General features: G+C 44.2%; 1 protein-coding gene across 2 annotated transcripts in view; it reads left to right on the top strand.

Moving 5' to 3' along the window:
* Window positions 1-18,596, top strand: part of PRKDC (protein kinase, DNA-activated, catalytic subunit) — a 156,162-nt gene that overhangs the window by 45,849 nt on the left and 91,717 nt on the right. For both annotated transcript variants that reach the window (XM_007464010.1, XM_007464009.1), the window contains exons 26-30: window positions 2,246-2,353; window positions 4,737-4,963; window positions 13,676-13,770; window positions 15,109-15,208; window positions 16,369-16,502. In XM_007464010.1, the coding sequence (XP_007464072.1) occupies window positions 2,246-2,353; window positions 4,737-4,963; window positions 13,676-13,770; window positions 15,109-15,208; window positions 16,369-16,502 (664 nt within the window). The remainder of the gene's footprint in view (window positions 1-2,245; window positions 2,354-4,736; window positions 4,964-13,675; window positions 13,771-15,108; window positions 15,209-16,368; window positions 16,503-18,596) is intronic.

The raw sequence follows: 18,596 nt of genomic DNA, 5'->3' as shown, positions 1-18,596 counted from the left end.
GATGTAGGGAAATTTTTTTTTCCCCCACATTGTGCTGAAGATGATAAGATTTTAAAATGGGCAAATGGATAAAGAACAAAAGTGGGCAGCTCGTGAACACAGAAGTACATATGGCCAATTAAATATGTTTTAAATATTCAATGTTTTTAGTAAATAAGGAAATTCAAATTCAAATGATATGGATTGCAGCAGCTGTCAAATATTTTAAAAATTGGCAGTGTTTAGTGCTGCCAAGCTTGAGGGAAAGGGGCTTGTGAGACCTGGCAGGTGGGAGTGTGGACAGCAGCCCTTGTCCAGAGAGGTGTTCAGAGTGGTGTGTATAAGACAGACATAAACTAGAAATACTGCATTTCTAACAACAGGATTGGGTAACTGGATCATGGTTTATCCATATATGAGATAGCAGGCATCTAATAAAGATACTGATATAGCTTACGTATTTACATGAAACGTATTCAAAATTAAGGGGCAGAAAAGTGGTTACAAAAGTGTATACTTTTACACACGTGTATACATATATTTAAATGTGTATAAATATACTGAGTTAACAGTGGTTTTGAATGTTAACAGTGGTTACCTTTTGGATGTAGGATTGTAGTTGGTTTTCTACATTTTCTATAAATGGAGTGTGTGTACATATATATAATTTATGTTCTAAGAATACAAAATAATTCTTTTGGGGGGAAAATAAAAAAGTGATGCTTTAAGACCAGGTTAAATTTCCAAAATGAAAGGTAAGATTCTTGTACTTTGATTAAGTCTAAAAGTTGCTTCATAGTTTAGAAAGATATTTTTTGGAGAAATACCCGGGTGCAAGAGAACTTGTTTAGTCTGAGCCCCAGACATTTCACGTGATTTTTGTTGGTTTTTTTTTTTTTTTTCCGGTACGCAGGCCTCTCACTGTTGTGGCCTCTCCTGTTGCAGAGCACAGGCTCAGGACATGCAGGCTCAGCAGCCATGGCTCACGGGCCCAGCCGCTCCACAGCATGTGGGGTCTTCCCGGACTGGGGCACGAACCCGTGTCCCCTGCATCGGCAGGTGGACTCTCAACCACTGCGCCACCAGGGAAGCCCTGTTGCTTTTTTTTTAATTTTTAAATTTTATTTTATTTTTTGGCCGCAGCAGGCGTTATGTGGGATCGTAGTTCCCTGACCAGGGATGGAACCCACACCCCCTGCAGTGGAAGTACATGGTCCCCCACTGGACTGCCAGGGACCTCCCTCACATGATTTTTGATGTGGTGTCCTTACCACGTGCTTTGTTCTTAAGCTGAGTATCAGCGGGGGAGTAGAACTCCCCTGGATTTCTCAGTGCTCCTGTAAGGCCAGCCTCGTGAGACATGAAGATCGGGAATGTTCCCCTTCGCTCGGGCTGTGAACATTTACTGTTCATAGAGAATGAGGGTTAGATGCATAACCATTTGTCTCAGGAAATTGCTCTGATCCAAAAGGACAGTAAAACTCTCCAGGCCTGGGAGCCACCCTGGATTGTAGGAGCCAGACACGCACAGGGCTCTCTGGGCACCGGAGAGACTGTATTTACATTTGAGGAGGTTAGGGTGAGAACCCGCATCTCCAAGGAGTAAAGACTAGTTTCCCTTCTTTCTCGGCAGGAGCCGAGGGGGAGGTGCCTCTTCTCCTCTTGTTCTGTGATACAGCCTGGAAGTGTCTATGCAGAGGACGCTGACCTGGCTTTCTTTTTTTTTTTTTCTTTTTTTTGCGGTACTGGGCCTCTCACTGCCGTGGTCTCTCCCGTTGCGGAGCACAGGCTCCGGACGCGCAGGCTCAGCAGCCACGGCTCACGGGTCCAGCCGCTCCGCGGCACGTGGGATCCTCCCGGACCGGGGCACGAACCCGCGTCCCCTGCATCGGCAGGCGGACTCTCAGCTACTGTGCCACCAGGGAAGCCCTGACCTGGCTTTCTGCTTTGTCCCCACGGGGGTGTGAACAGAATGGCTTCTGTTCAGCTCAGGATCAGGTTAATCAGGATGAATGATAAAAACCATCACTGTCGACCCTAATGGCCCTCCTCGTTAGAGGAACAGTAAGTTTGGGGATGCGTATTTTTCTTTGCGGGACTCTTCGGAAGAAGTTAGACCATGTTCGTCACAGAATTTAACTAGAGAAGGAAACTAATATAACCGCAGTAGTATTACGCTTAATTTTGCTCCTGTCATATAAATGGAACTCTCTCTGATATAAAATTTACATGAAAAAAGTAAGTTCTGATGTTATTACTCCTTCAGGTGCCGAGGCAACTGTATGAACCTCTAGTTATGCAGCTGATTCACTGGTTCACCAACAATAAGAAATTTGAGAGTCAGGACACTGTTGCCTTACTAGAAACAATACTGGTGAGTAATGGTTCCTGTCCTGCCGTTCCCATCAACTGGTTATATGTGATCAGTACTCAGAACTTTAAGAAAAGCTACCTGTAAAGGTATCAAAATGTAACATCTAGCTAGATTGGATCATCTTTTTTCTTTTGTTTTGGTGAGATGGCATTTAATGAACAAGGTGCTATGTTTATTAAGGGATACTTCTAAATAGCTACAAGCAAATAGATGTTTTTGTTTTGTTCCTTTTGGGAGGATGCTTATAAATTTGACACACTTCATCTACATTAAGGCTGTGTGTGTGTGTGTGTGTGTGTGTGTGTGTGTGTGTGTGTGTTGAGGGTGGAAAGGGTGAATAAGAATGTTCTTGGACTTCTATCAGAGTTGCAGTATTCTCTTTTTTTTTAACTATAGTATACTAGTTCTACTGTAAAAGGAATTTTTTGAGCTGGTGCTGTTTTCTCTTGCATTCAGATTCAGCAGCTCAAAACCCGTAGACATCGCAGTTCACCATGTACATGGAACTGTCCTGAGACGGCAGAGGTGGAATTGTTAGGGTGGGGTCACTGGCTCACTGTGGGCAGAGGCAGTGAGGTTGGCTAAAGCCTTACTGTCTTTCCACACTGATTTGATTTTAATATTCTGAACTCGTGCAAATAACTACATTTGATTTCTTTAAATATCATCTTAATTGATATTCACCTATTATTTCAACCTATACTTTTGTTTTGGCATATACTGACTTTGGAATCAAAATCCCCAGTTGAGGGACTTCCCTGGTGGCACAGTGGTTAAGAATCCACCTGCTAATGCAGGGGACATGGGTTCGAGCCCTGGTCTAGGAAGATCCCACATGCCGCAGAGCAACTAAGCCCGTGCGCTGCAGCTACTAAGCCTGCATTCTAGAGCCCACGAGCCACAGCTACTGAGCCTGTGAGCCACAACTATTGAAGCCCGAGGGCCTAGAGCCCATGCTCTGCAACAAGAGAAGCCACCGCAACGAGAAGCCCGCGCGCCGCAAGGAAGAGTAGCCCCCGCTCGCCACAACTAGAGAAAGCCCGCGCGCAGCAACAAAGACCCAACACAGCCAAAAATAAATAAATTTTTAAAAAAAATGCCCAGTTGAACACATAGCAAGTTTGTGCAAACAAACATCCTTTAATCCCATGTTTTTGCAGACTGATTTGTTTGAATCTGTGGGTCACTTTTTGTTAAGTTTGAAATGAGGTGTGTCATCGCATGTAGGGCCACTCTCCGTTGCAGTTTGCCCAGGCCAGCCCTGTTGTCCTGTTACCCCTGTTGTGTGTGTAGTTACTAACACAGCTCCTTTCCCTCTCAGAGGTTGCCTAACTGGCTGCCACTTGTGGGCAGTGGGAGTTACTGAACATTTGTAATTAGGATGATGACATCATTGTACCCGTGGTTTAATTCCCTGCAGTGTCTAGTGTGAAACCTACCTATGACAGATCCATTTAATTAAATTTAACTTGTGGCTTATTTCATTCAGACGGATTTATTCTAATGTTTCTGTTTTAAAGTTTCTATCTTAGCTGTTCCTTTTCCCCTTTTGATCCTTGAAGGTAGCTTAAGTCAGAGCTTCAGGAAAAAACCAGGTGGGAATGGAAATGTAACATGAGAGAGTTTACGGAAAGAAAAGAAAAGGTGAAGGTGGAGGTGGAGGCTGGTGCGCTCCAGCGCACTTGTGTCCCTGCTGTCCGCTCCTCTGCCCGTTTCCGCGGTGCATTACCATCACCTCCGTGAATTCTAATTCACACTGTGATCAAAGATTTTGCGTGTAGCAAGGAACCAGGCATGTTAGAAAGAATCCCCTTATTTCAGTTTCCGTGTACTTTCTCAAGTTAAACTTTTCCTTTGTGGATCTAAGAGAGAAACAAAAGCACTCAAATTTCCTTAGCTGTTTTTTCAAGTATTTAGAGACTGCCTTTCTGGAGACTGCTCTGATAGAAGGTTCTACTTTTAGAACCACATCTCTATGATTTTTTCTTTGTGTAGCGTTACAGTTTCCTTGAAACTTGCAAGGGTCTTACTCTATTTATCCTCAGTAAATAAAGCGTTTCAGATAATGTTATGAGGTAGAATCAACAGAAGTTTTTAGGATATAATCATTGTGTTTCTTCAGGGGAAGGAAGGTCTGCTTTGTTGCTGTACAATTAAAGTATTCTCTTTTTTTCATGTTTTTTTCAGTTTCTTAATTTGTTTAGAAGAAACTTTTCATTATGTCAAAAGGAATTTGTTATTAGAGTCTAGATTCTAGACAGATTGGTTTGACTAGTGTCTGTTTTTTTCCTTAATAGTGCTCTAAATTAATTTTCATAACATACTTTATTTATGCTCAGAGGCAAACCAAGGTATTCAGTTGTCATTTTATGCTTTGTTTCAGGATGGAATTGTGGACCCCTTTGACAGTACTTTAAGAGATTTTTGTGGTCGGTGTATTCAAGAATTCCTCAAATGGTCCATTAAGCAGACAACACCGCAGCAGCAGGAAAACAGTCCAGTAAACACCAAGTCACTTTTCAAGCGACTGTACAGCTTTGCACTTCACCCCAATGCTTTCAAGAGACTGGGAGCATCACTTGCTTTTAATAGTATCTACAGGGAATTCAGGTACGTAAGTTACCTGACAGGGAAGAGTGTAAAGATCTTTAAATTTTCTTTTTTTAAAAAAATATTTATTTATTTTCCTTTTCTTTTTTTGGCTGTGTCAGGTCTTAGTTGCAGCAAATGGCATCTTTGTTGGGGCCTGTGGGACCTTTTCGTTACGGCATGCGGTCTAAGATCTTTAAATATTCAATAGTGATTTTGTAAAGTGACTCACTGTTTATGTATCCATGTAGTCATATATCAAGCATTTAGTAAATAGTTCACATGCTGGATGCTGTGCTATTTTTTGGGGATTAAATAATGAATTAAAATGATGTTTGCATTCGGGAAGGGGCTCCGAGCGTGTTGAGATCTACATTGAAGCATAATAGGACACAGTCTGGAAAGTGCAACAAAAGCCATAATACACAGTCTTTTGAAGCACAGAAGAGGAGTGTCCTACATGGTTTGAGTAGCTTAGGGGAGGTTTCCTGTACCTCCTGGCCTCCTGTACTTTTGGCCTCCTGGCCTCCTGGCCTCCTGTACCTCCTGGCTTCCTGTACCATTTATACTTGGGATGAGGCTTAGGGGATGAGTGGAAACTGGCCCAAGCATTTCAGGTCAGAGGGACAAGGCAGAGATAAGAGGACAGTATGTAAGGAGACGAAATCATTTTCTGCTCCTTGCTATGGAGTTTGAGGTTTGGAAGGGAGCAAAATGAGACTGGCCAGGAGCCTCTCTTTGTGGAGTTAAGATGTGAAGGCCACTTCCAGAGACAGCAAGTCCTGGATAGGGGGAGCAGGGAGTGGCACGGTTAGACTCTTCCCAAAATTCTCCTGCCAGTAGCTGTGTGGGGAGTGGGTCTAAGGGCCAGGACACCAGTGACAGGCTGGTTTCACAGTCCAAGGACAAGGTAGTCCCTGACCTAAGGTTGTAGTAGTGTTTGTTTGTTTGTTCATTTAGTACTGTTTGCTAGGTCAGGCTGTTACGTGCCAGGCACCATGCCGAATGCTGGAGATACAAAGATGTAGCCCTTCTTGAGGGCTGCATTTAAAAAAGACAGGTAGATAATATTCAGCCAATCACAAAGATAAAGGTAAAATCTGTAGCTGGAATTAGTGCTTTTAAGTAGCGGTACAGGGAATTCCCTGGCGGTCCAGTGGTTAGGACACTGCGCTTTCATTGCCGGCTGCCCGGGTTCAATACCTGGTCGGGAAACTAAGATCCCACTACTGTGCAGCATGGGAAAAAAAAAAATTAAGTAGTGGTACATGATTATTAAGGAACCTTATAATGAGGAATCTGACCTCATTTGGTCAGAATAGCTTCTCTCAGGAAATGGCAGTTGGGATAGTGATGAGGGGAGCAGTTGTGAAAATAAGAGAGATGATGGATGGATGATGGAGGGATGGATGATGGATGGAGAGGTAGGTGGATGATAAGTAGATAGATTTTAGTTGGATGGATGGGTGGATGGATGGATGGATGGATGGATGATGGATGGGTAGATGGATGATGGATGGATGGATGATGGGTGGATGGATGATAGATGGATGGATGATGGATGGATGATGGATAGATGGATAGATGGATGATGGATAGATGGATGATGGATGATAGATGATGGATGGATGATGGATGGATGATGGATGGGTGGATAGATGGATGGGTGGACGGACAATGGATGGATGATGGGTGGATAGATGGATGGATGATGGATGAATGGGTGGATGATGGTTGGAGAGGTAGGTGGATGATAAGTAGATAGATTTTAGATGGATAGATGGATAGATCGGTGGGAGATGGATAGAGAGAGGATAGCTGGATGGATAGGAATCTCTCTGCATGTGTGTGGGCATGTGCATGTTTGTATGAAAATCGACTGGAGGGCTTCCCTGGTGGCGCAGTGGTTGGGGGGCCCCCCCTGCCGACACAGGGGGCGCGGGTTCGCGCCTCGGTCCAGGGGGATCCTGCGTGCCGCGGAGCGGCTGGGCCCGTGGGCTGTGGCCACTGGGCCTGTGTGTCTGGAGCCTGTGCTCCGCGGCGGGGGGGTGGCTGCAGCAGTGAGGGGCCCACGTGCCGCAAAGAAAAAAAAAAAATCGACTGGAGTTTGAAGCCACTGTATTGATTTTTTTAGTTGAGGTATAGTTGATGTAAAATGTATGTTTCAGGTGTACAGTGTAGTGATTCACAATTTTTAAAGTTTATGCTCCATTTATAGTTATTATAAAATATTGGCTGTTTTCCTGTGCTGTACATTATATCCTTGTTGCTTATCTGTTTTATGCATAGTAGTTTGTGTCTGTAAGTCCCCTACCCCTATTTTGCCCCTCCTCCTTCCCTCTGGTAACCACTAATTTGTTCTTTATATCTGTGAGTCTGGTTCTGTTTTGTTATATACATACGTTTGTTTTATTTTTTAGAGTTCTCATGCAAGAGGTATCATACAGTATTCGTCTGTGTATTTCACTAAGCATAATACTCTGTAGGTCCATCCATGTAGCTGCAAATGGAATTATTTTCATTCTTTTTTATGGCTGAGTAACATTCATTGTATATATTTACCACCTTTTATTTATTTACTTCTTTGACCTGACCAGGGACCTAACCTGTGCCCCCTGCAGTGGAAGCACAGAGTCCTAACCACTGGACTGCCAGGGAAGTCCCTTACTGCATCTTCTTTATCCATTCATCTGTTGATGGACACTTAGGTTGTTTCCATGTCTTGGCAATTGTGAATAGTGCTGCTATGAACAGTGGGGTGCATGTAGTTTTTCAAATAAGTGTTTTTTGGATAAATACCCAGGAGTGGAATTGCTGGGCTGTATGGTAGCTCTATTTTTAGTTTTTTGAGGAGTCTCCACACTGTTCTCCGCAGTGGCTGTGCTAATTTACATTCCCATGCACAGCGCATGAGGCGCACTTTTCTCCACATCCTCGCCAGTACTTGTTATTTGCGGTCTTTTTGGTGATTGGCATCTGCCACGTGTGAGGTGGTGTCTCATTGTGGTTTTGATTGTACTTCCCTGATGATTAACCATGTTGAGCATCTTTTCATGTGCCTGTTGGCTATCTGTGTGTCTTCTTTGCAAAAATGTCTATTCAGGTCTTTGTTTTTTTGATACTGAGCTGTTTGAGCTGTTTGTATATTTTGGATATTAGCCCTGTATTCATCTATCATTTGCAGATATTTTCTCTCGTTCAGTAGGTTGTCATTTTGTTTTGTTGATGGTTTCCTTTGCTGTGCAGAAGTTTTTAGGTTTAATTAGGCCTCCTTTGTTTCTTTTTGCTTTTGTTTTCTTTGCTTTAGGAGACAGAAAATATTGCTACAGTTTATGTCAGAGAGTGTTCTGCCTGTGTTTTCTTCTAGGAGTTTTAAGGTTTAGGTGTTGAATCCATTTTGAGTTTATTTTTTTGTATGCCGTTAGAGAATGAATGTTCTAATTTCATTCTTCCACGTGTAGCTGTCCGGTTTTCCCAGCACCAGTCATTGAAGAGACTGTCTTTTCTGCATTGTATATTCTTGTCTCCTTTGTCGTAAATTAATTGACCATAAGTGCGTGGGCTTATTTCTGGGCTCTCTACTCTGTTCCATTGATCTATACATCTGTTTTGTGCTAATACCATGCTGTTTTGATTACCGTACAGTATAGTTTGAAGTCAGGGAGCATGATTCCTCCAGCTCTGTTATTCTTTCTCAAGATTGTTTTGGCTATTTGGCGTCTTTTGTATTTCCATACAAAATTTAAAATTATTCTAGTTCTGTGAAAAATGCCCTTGGTATTTTGATACGTTTTTTCCTTTTAGTTTTTTAAGTTGTGAAACCTGTGTGTATAGAAGAATGTTTAAAAACATGTAAAACTGTCACTACTTGCAGATGACATGATATTACAGATAGAAAACCCTAAAGACTCCACCAATAAAACTGTTAGAACTAATAAACTCAGTAAACTTGCAGGATACAAAATCAGTATACAAAAGTCTGTTGCCTGTCTATGTACTCATAATGAACAATCATAAACTGAAATTAAGCAAACAATCTCAGGACTTCCCCAGTGGCACAGTGGTTAAGAATTTGCCTGCCAATGCAGGGGACACGGGTTCGAGCCCTGGTCCGGGAAGATCCCACATGCTGCAGAGCAACTAAGCCTGTGCGCCACAACTACTGAGCTTGTGCTCTAGAGCCCGTGAGCCACAACTACTGAAGCCTGTGTGCTCTAGGGCCTGTGTGCTGTAACTACTGAAGCCTGCACGCCTACAGCCTGTGCTCTGCAACAAGAGAAGCCACTGCAATGAGAAGCCTGCGCACCGCAACGGAGAATAGTCCCCGATCACCGCGACTAGAGAGAGCCCATGCGCAGCAACAAAGAAGACCCAACGCAGCCAAAAAAGAAAAAGAAAACAATCTCATTTACAGCTGTATCAAGAGGAATAAAATACCTAGGGATAAATTTAACCAAGGGGGTGAAAGACCTGTACACTGACAACTGTGAGACATTGATGACAGAAATTGAAGAAGACACAAATAAATAGAAAGATGTTCTGTGCTCATGGATTAGAAGAATTAATATTGTTAAAATTTCCACACTACCCAAAGCAATCTTCAGATCGAGTGCAATCCCTATCAAAATTCCAGTGGCTTTTTTCACAGAAATAGGGCAAGCAGTCCTAAAATTTGTATGGAACCACAAAGGCCCTGAAAAGTCAAAGCAATCCTGAAGAAGAACAAGGCTGGAAGCATCACGCTTCCTGATTTCCAACTACTATACAAAGTTATAGTAATCAAAACAACATGGTGTTGGCAGAAATACAGTCACATAGATCATTGGAACAGAACAGAATGCCCAGAAATAAACCCACACACATATGGTCAATTAATTTTATGACAGAGGAGCCAGGAATACACAGTGGAGAAAGACAGCCTCTTCAGTAAATGGTGTTGTGAGAACTGGACCCCTGTCTTACACCATTCACAAAAACTAACTCAAAATGGAGTAAAGATTTGAACGTAAGACCTGAAACCGTAAAACTCCTAGAAGAAAACATAGGTGGTAAGCTCCCTGACATAGGTCTTAGGGATGATTTTTTGAATCTGACACCAAAAGCAAAAGTAAACAAGTGGGATTACATCCAACTAAAAACTTCTGCACAGCAAACGGTCAACAAAATGAAAAGGCAACCTACTGAATGGGAGAATATAGTTGCAAATCATATATCTAATAAAGGGTTAATATCCAAAATATATACAGAGCCCAATGGCAAAAAATCTGATTAAAAAAATGAGAATATCTGACAAGACATTTTCCCAAAAAAGACATAGAAATGGCCAACAGGTACGTGAAAAGATGCTTAACATCACTAATCATCAGGGAAATGCAGATCAAAACCACAATGAGGAATCACCTCACACTGGTCAGAATGGCCATCATCAAAAAGTCTCCAAATACCAAATGCTAGTGAGGGTGTGGAGAAAAGGGAACCCTCGTGCACTGTAGATGGGAATGTAAATTCGTGTAGCCACTGTGGAAAATAGTGTGGAGGTTCCTCAAAAAATTAAAAATAGAACTACCGTACGATCCAGCAATTCCACCCCTGGGTATTTATCCGAAGAAAATCAAAACACTAATTTGAGAAGATTTATGCACCCCTGTGTTCATTGCAGCATTATTTGTAATAGCCAAGACATGGAAGCAACCTAAGTGCCTATTGAGAGATGAATGGATTTAGAATATCTAATACACATGCGCGTGCGCGCGTGCGCACACACACACACACAATGGAATATTACTCAGCCATAAAAAAGAAGGAAATCTTGCCATTTGTGACAACATGGATGGACCTAGAGGGCATTATGCTAAGTGAAATAAGTCAGACAGAATAAGACAAATACTGTATGATCTCACTTATATATGAAATTGTAAACAACAACAGCAAACAAACAAGCTCATAGATACAGAGAACAGATTGGTGGTTGCTAAAGCCAGGGGCTGGGGGCTCAGAGAAATGGGTGAAGGGGATCAAAAGCTACAACTTTAAGTTATAAAAGAAGTAAGTCCTGGTGGTGTCATGCACAGCATGATGACTACAGTTAATAACACTGTATCCTACATATGGAAGTTGCTGAGAGAGAAGATATTAAAAGTTCTTATCACAAGGTACAACATTTTATAAGTAGGTGTCACGGTGACCGATGTTGACTAGGCTTGCAGTGATGGTTTTGTAACATGTACAAATAGCGACTGCTACGTTGTGCACCTGAAACTGATGTAACGTATGTCAGTTATGCCTCAATTTGAAAACCCTAAAACGTGTAAAGTTTGTATAATAATAATAGTAACAAGTTCCTGCATATTGACCACCTAGGTTTAGAAATGGAGTGTTATCAATATTTTAGATCCACCCTCTGCCCTAAGTTAATCCTTCTCCTGACTTTGATGTTACTTGTTCCCTTGCTTTGCTTTTTTGCTTCATTCTCTGTACATTGGTATGTACCCTAATCGGTGTGCTCTTGGTTTTGGAAAGCAGCTGTTAGGCGTAGACACGGCCAGGTAAGGTTGGGTCAGTGTTTTTACTGTCAGGTAAAGGATCCTGGGAAACTCTGCTGAACAGAGACTGGCTTCAGCTTCTCAGAGGACAGGAGCCTGGTCCAAGGAATTAGGTTGACAAAGTCCATCGTTAGTCCTGGGAAGCCGAGCTCTCTAGAAATGTGTGAAGTGGACCCACAGCTGACATGGGGGAGAAGTGCCGTCCGAGAATGTGGACTCTGCCCTTTAGTTTCTGCTTCTGAGACCCCAGTGGCCTGACCTGGGTGTCAGGAGCAGGTCAGAGCAGAATTCTCTCGTGGGGTCAGCGAGCGCAGTAGGCAGTCCAGGCTGAACCTGGGCTGGAGGGCAGCGTCACGCAGGGGGTCGTTGGGCCCGGCTCCTCTGGGTCTGTCGGGGTGGAGAGCTCCTCTCCACCCCAGTCGCCCACCCTGTCTGACCCGACTGTGCGCCCGCGCGCTCCCCCCTCCGTCCTGTTGGGCCTTGTTCCCTTTCCCCTGTTGCCGTCTTTCTCAGACACTCGGATTTGCTGGACTACATTCCGGGTGGCTTTGAGAAATGATGCCTGAGGGAACCGTGTTCAAGGGATTGTGTGTTGAGTGATGTAAGTACAAGTTCCGGTGCTTCCCTCCTGCAAGCTCGTGAACTGTTCTGCAGAGCTTTCCTCGGGGACCGTGGATTTGGAGTATCATTTGCTCACGTCATTTCCTCCTGGCTACTTCAAGTGGCTCTGGCATCTAGGATCCAAGCTACTGTAGCCAGCCTGGGACTCTGACCCCAACCCCACCTTCTGTGGGCTGGCTGCACGTCGCTCTTCCAGGTGAGCCTCGGCCCCTCGCTCCGACTCCTGTGCTGCATCCGCCTTCGTGGCCCACAGCGCGATGCCCTTTAGTGTCAGTGTCACATCTGGGTGTGTGGTGCGGTGTCGTGGCGGACACGTGGAGCTTGTGGGTCCCCTTCTAGGATTCAAATTTTAAAAATTAGGGTGATATTCCTCCCAAACCAAACAGTGGTGTGCGGTCCTGTTCTCAGTCCCCCCCACCCCCCCCCACCCCAGCACCTGCTGGTTCCTCACTCTGGTCCTGTTTCAGGAAATCACCACCTCAGAGGTGGAGCAGTGACCCTGCACTTGGTCACACAGCTAGAGCGCCCATGAGCCTTAGTGCCCCTGCCTGGCGTTGTGTGCTTAATCATTCACTGTCCTGTGTCACTGAGGAACAGATTTTCCAGGGAGAGTCTGGCCTGTGCCTGTGGCCTACCCATGAGTGTGATGTCAGTGGTTGGTCCACAGACATTGGTGGTCCAGGTAGTTGTTCACATGTGGCAGATATGCTTATAAAAGGCCCAGAGATGACTGTTGATGTTAAGTTACTTTTGGATAGGTAGAGAACTTTTTTTTTTTAATTTCTTTTTTTTCTTTTTTTAATATCTTTATTGGGGTATAATTGCTTTACAATGGTGTGTTAGTTTCTGCTTTATAACAGAGTGAATCAGTAATACACATACATATGTTCCCATATCTCTTCCCTCTTTTTAATTTATTTACTTTTGCTGTGTTGGGTCTTCGTTTCTGTGCGAGGGCTTTCTTCAGTTGTGGCAAGTGGGGGCCACTCTTCATCGCGGCGCACGGGCCTCTCACTCTCGCGGCCTCTCCCGTTGCACAGCACAGGCTCCAGACGCGCAGGCTCAGTGGTTGTGGCTCACGGGCCTAGCTGCTCGGCGGCACGTGGGATCCTCCCAGACCAGGGCCCAAACCCACGTCCCCTGCATTAGCAGGCAGACCCTCAACCACTGCGCCACCAGGGAAGCCCCGGTAGAGAACTTTTAAAATTCCTTTATTTAAAAAAATGTGGACGTAGTGCCAGGTCGTCTTTTCTGCTACGTGTACTTTTGATGAGGTGTGTGGAGTGTGGTCAGAACGGTGGCTTTAAGTGTTAGGTTATGTGCTGTGAGCGGGTCCACAGGTGAGGAGGGTGCTTGTAAGAGCAAAAAGCCCGGCGCCTCTTGGGTCTGTTTGTGACCAGGCTTTCTTCTTTCAGAAGTGTTTTAGGTGGTTTTATGTTTTAAAAAATTTGCGGCATTTTTAAAGACAAATTTCATTAAGGTATGTATTCTTTAATAACATAACTTTTTCCCTTCATTGTTTCTGTTTTATTGTCTTCTCAGATAAGCCTCAATATTCTTTATTTTTCAGGGAGGAAGAGTTTCTGGTAGAACAGTTCGTGTTTGAAGCCTTGGTTACATACGTGGAAAGCCTGGCCTTAGCACATGCGGATGAGAGGTCCTTGGGTAGGTCCCATTCGGGCTTTCTGTGTGTGCGCAGCGAGCCTGTCCATGCGGGGGCCTGGGTCACCCCCTCGTAACGCGCTGTCTTCTCACATCCCCGTTTGGGGTGATAAGTGAAGGGGAGGCGGGGCCCTCTGCTGCCGCAAAGCCGCTTTGTTACAAGAGGCTTCAGTGTCTCCTCAACGACTCTCCGTGTCCCCTGGCATCCACTCAGCTTGACCCCTGGTTGGTCAGGGATCCTGGCCAGGGCAGGTGGGGCAGCCCTGCTGTGAAGCTCCAGTGAAAGTGCACGGCTGGCACGAGCTAAAGAAAGCTGGCCCTTGTCTCTGAATTCACTAATGACAGCGAGAAGGTAGAAGGTAGGTTTCCTTACAGAATTGTAATAAGGCTATTTTGACAGTAATTAAGACGTCATTTTAAAATACTAAGTCAGAAATAGGCTGAAGTGGCAAAGAGAGTGATAAATGATCGTCTCTGCACTTAACTTCTGTCCGGAAGCTGTCAGGACTACCCAGGAGTTCTGGGGCTGGAAGACTTCCTGGTGATCTCCCCGCTCAGTCTGCAGGGGGTCTGGCCCGGGGCGCGTGGAGACCCCCTCTCACTTGCCAGATGGTGGTGTCTCTCATTTTTTGACAGATTGAAGCTCTGTTGTCCTCCACGGTGATAGCCCTACTAATGAGCAAAAACACTTAAAATTCAGTCCTGCCGTCAGCCGTCATTAGCTTAAAATTGCCTTATCTTGACATCATATATAGGGGGATTTTCTCAACAAGTGAAATTTTACTCTTTTAAAATCACTGCCATAGTTAAAAGGCGTAGATGAAATTTTACTCTTAAAAATCACTGCCATAGTTAAAAAGTGTAGAAAGAAATCTTCCTTGGTAACAGGTCAAAATAGGCTGTGTGAGGCCCCTTTCCTGAATAACCCTAGACGCCTGTAGATGGTTTGACTATTTTATTTCTCTTCGTCTCCTGCAGTGGCTGTATTATTAACTGTAATATAGTTTAACCTACGTGAGAAAAGTGCGGGTCAAGGAACTGACCCCCTGAAATAATAGCCTTCAGTGGGGTGCACGGGCTCTGGCCTGCTTTGTGGGTTTTGTAACACCTGCAGAGCCCTTCCGTCTCAGACCTGTACGCAAGGCTGTGCCTTGCTGTCCTGCGGTCTTAAACATGGGTTTTGTATTTGGATGCGCAGTGTTGTATTTTGAGGGATGAAAAATACTCTTGTAAAATCACCTTTTTAATTACAAAACTAGGCCAGTAAGCCTGTAGTACTACTTTGTTAGTGATGATCAGCTGTAGATCTCCTTCAGCAATCTCTGTTTGTGTTGAGAGCAGGTACAGTTCAGCAATGCTGCGATGCTGTCGATCACCTGGGACGCATCGTCGAGAAGAAGCACGTTTCTTTAAACAAAGCAAGAAAACGACGCTGTCCCCGGTAGGTGATGTTGCTTCCTTTTTCTTTTTCTTTCCCCCGAACATAAAACTAATTCTCAGTTAACACGGGGGAATCTAGGAGGAATTTGTGGGAGTACAAAGAGTCAGTTTTCCAAAGTAACTTAAAAGCTTTATGTTTGAAAGTGCTTTGTTTAAGGTGTCATCTTGGCTGGGATAGTGGATACAATTTGAAAATCAGTTTTGTAACTGAGACATTTGTCTGCACTAATTTTGAATACGAATTTGGTGTGGAATTATTTGCTTGAAATATGCACGAGCTGTTTGTTATGGAGTAGATTTGAAATGTAAGAACTAAAATATTGAAATATTAGGATTTTGACAGAATGAGGTTACAGATTATGAAATGAAGCCACTCAAAACCAAGGCTGGCTTATTGCCCAGTGGTTCCCAGTCTTTGCTCCCATTTCCATCCCGGCAAGGTCTCTTTCTCAGGCGGGGTGTGGGTGTGCCATGCCTCTTCCCCCAGGTCTGTGCAGGGGTCTGGGGGCTCTGGTGTCTGCTGGCACCCACCACTCTGTAGAAGCATAGCCTGTAGACTGGACATTAATACTCCCTCTGTGGTTTTACGTTAATACTCCCTCTGTGGCTTTAAAATTGATTCTTCCAGATTCTGCCGCTGAGTATGACATCTCTCCAGGTCATTCATGCTTACACTTGAGCAGTAGAATTACCTTGAGGTCTGGTTACATACAGTACCGGTGGCTGGGCCTTGCTCTGGAATTGGCTTCAGTAGGTTTAGGGTGGGGCTGAGAATTTGCCTTTCTGCCAGGCTAATACTGATGTAGCTGGTCCAGGGACCACAGTTTGAGAAGCACTACCTCAGAACCTAAACCCCCTTCCATTTTAAAGCGCATTGAAAAGGAAACATGCAAATACTTGGTGCTGATCTTTTAAGAAATGCTTTTTAATTTTTCCCTCAATTAAAAAAATAAAAGGTAAGCAGCATTTAGGACCTATTTCTCCTGTGATGTTTTGATTGTATTCTAATGATAATACACTAAAAATAAGTTGAACGCCTTTAAATATGGTTTCCACGTGTATCAGGGTGGCAAAATGGAATTTATGGTTTTTAGACTCTGGGGTCAGCTAAATGCTGAATGTTGGAGTGTGAATATTAAATACAGTGTATTCTCCATGCAGAGGCTTTCCACCTACGGCACCCTTGTGTTTATCAGACGTGGTCCAGTGGCTTTTCTCCAATTGTGGGAGGCCCCAGACAGAATGTCGACACAAGTCCATAGAACTCTTTTATAAGTTTGTTCCTTTGTTGCCAGGTATGATGGTCTTTATGCCCTATAAATGACTTTTGCCAGTAGTTTAGAGATGCACTTACATAAAACATGATATTTCCATTATTTAGATAAATGTAATGTGTTCTAATAAATACAAAAAATAAGTACAAAAAATAATCATTACAGATCATTTGTAAGACAGGTGATAAATTATGGCTGTACATTTCTCAAAGATTTATAGAAGGAAAGAAAAAAATGCTGTTTTGACGTTAGACGATACAGAAGAGGTGAACTTAGAATTTCCTAGTACCTTTTATTCCACAGCATCTTTGCTTTTCTGTCCCACTTCAAAGAAAGAAAGAAGGATTGGATGACCATAGTAGTTAACACGATATTCAGTTAAGGTTTAGAAATCTTATTAATAGTTAATGAAGCGGGACTTCCCTGGTGGCGCAGTGGTTAAGAATCTGCCTGCCAGTGCAGGGGGCACGGATTCGAGCCCTGGTCCAGGAAGATCCCGCATGTCACGGAGCAGCTAAGCTCTGGCGGCCCCACAACTACTGAGCCTGTGCTCTAGAGCCCGCGAGTCACAACGACTGAGCCTGTGTGCCGCAACTACTGAGCCTGTGCTCTAGAGCCCGCGAGCCACAACTGCTGAGCCTGCGTGCTGCAACTACTGAAGCCCTCGTGCCTAGAGCCCGTGCTCCTCAACAAGAGAAGCCACCGCAATGAGAAGCCCACACACCGCAAGGAAGAGTAGCCCCCACTTGCCACAACTAGAGCAAGCCACGTGCAGCAGGAAAGACTCAACACAGCAAATATAAATTTTAAAAAACCAATTATATATATATTAAAAAAATAGTTAATGAAGTAATGCAGTTGTTCTTTTTGGTCTGTAATTAATAAGGAATTGCCAGACTCCTAAGTCTGAATGATCTCAGATCATTTGGTATTAAAGGAAAGCAATGGACCTATGCTTTTCAGTAGTTACTGTACTAAGCCATTCAACTGTACTTAAGAGACTTGAGATAATTTCTAAATTTCTCAGGAATAAATGTATTGGTAGCTCAGGTGTGGGGTTCGGTAGCTCAGGTGTGGGGAAGCTGTGCCCCAGGACAGACTCAGGCCCTGGCTCCCCTTCATGTGCACCGGACACTAGTCCAGAACCAGGGCATGCTGTGGCGTGTGCATCTGGGTTGAGGAGGTGCCAGCACACAACGGACCGTGAGCTGGTTCTTTTGAGCAAGGGGCTTGGAGGGCCTCTGTGGGGCTGCTTCAGGGGCAAGAGGTGGAAATGACTGCATGTCATTCTGAGACTTAGAAGCGTGCTGCATTTGTTATGCTTGAATATGATGTATACTGTGGAATACGTTATGTTAAAATACTATATATTCTGCACACTGTATGTTGTGATTGTATTCATACTATGCATTACGTATACTATATAAATACAGAGTATGTAATTATCTACTATACTATAATTTTATGTATATGGTAGAAATGTATATTTATCTTTTAATTTAGAGAATTGTTTTAAAAACACTATTAGTATTTTATATACGCTTACTGCTTTTAGTTAATAAGTTTGCTTTACATGTTGTCATTCTCACAACGAAGTCAGTGAAGAGTGGATGGGATGGAGGGCAGGGCATCTTCTCATTTTTAGAGGAAACTGAGGCCCAGACTCTGCTGCGGTAGCACTGCTGGCTGCAGGCCCCGCAGTTCCAGCAGCGTCAGCTTGGCTGATCGCAGACGTTTCCGCTGCTCTTCATCGTAGCTGCCTGCTACAGGGACCTCGTATACTTTCAGGGAAATGATAGCGCTCTACCTCTCAGAATGGTCTTTGTTAATAAGCACCGGATGCTGAGTACTGGTGAACCTTGCCCTGCTACCACCCTGACTCACCTCTTCTGTGTTTTGCAGTGGGGTGTCTGCCCTCTTCTTTGTCTTGGCCCCTGTGATTTTCAAGGTCCCGTGTCCTGCAGTAGTACCCTGTGCGTGGTCGGGCCGGGTATGTGGACACGCAGATCCATGGGACGTAATGACAGGTGCAGGTTTGTCCCCGCTGCGTGTCAGGGCCTCTCTCTCCCAGAGAGACAGAGACCACCTCACAGTGGGGAGGGCCCCCCCCCCCCC

Source organism: Lipotes vexillifer, unplaced genomic scaffold, assembly GCF_000442215.2.
Source record: "Lipotes vexillifer unplaced genomic scaffold, Lipotes_vexillifer_v1.1 scaffold69, whole genome shotgun sequence".
Classification (NCBI taxonomy): Eukaryota; Metazoa; Chordata; class Mammalia; order Artiodactyla; family Lipotidae; genus Lipotes; species Lipotes vexillifer.
The sequence above is the reverse complement of the archived record's forward strand: the minus strand, read 5'-3'. Positions and strand labels throughout refer to the sequence as shown.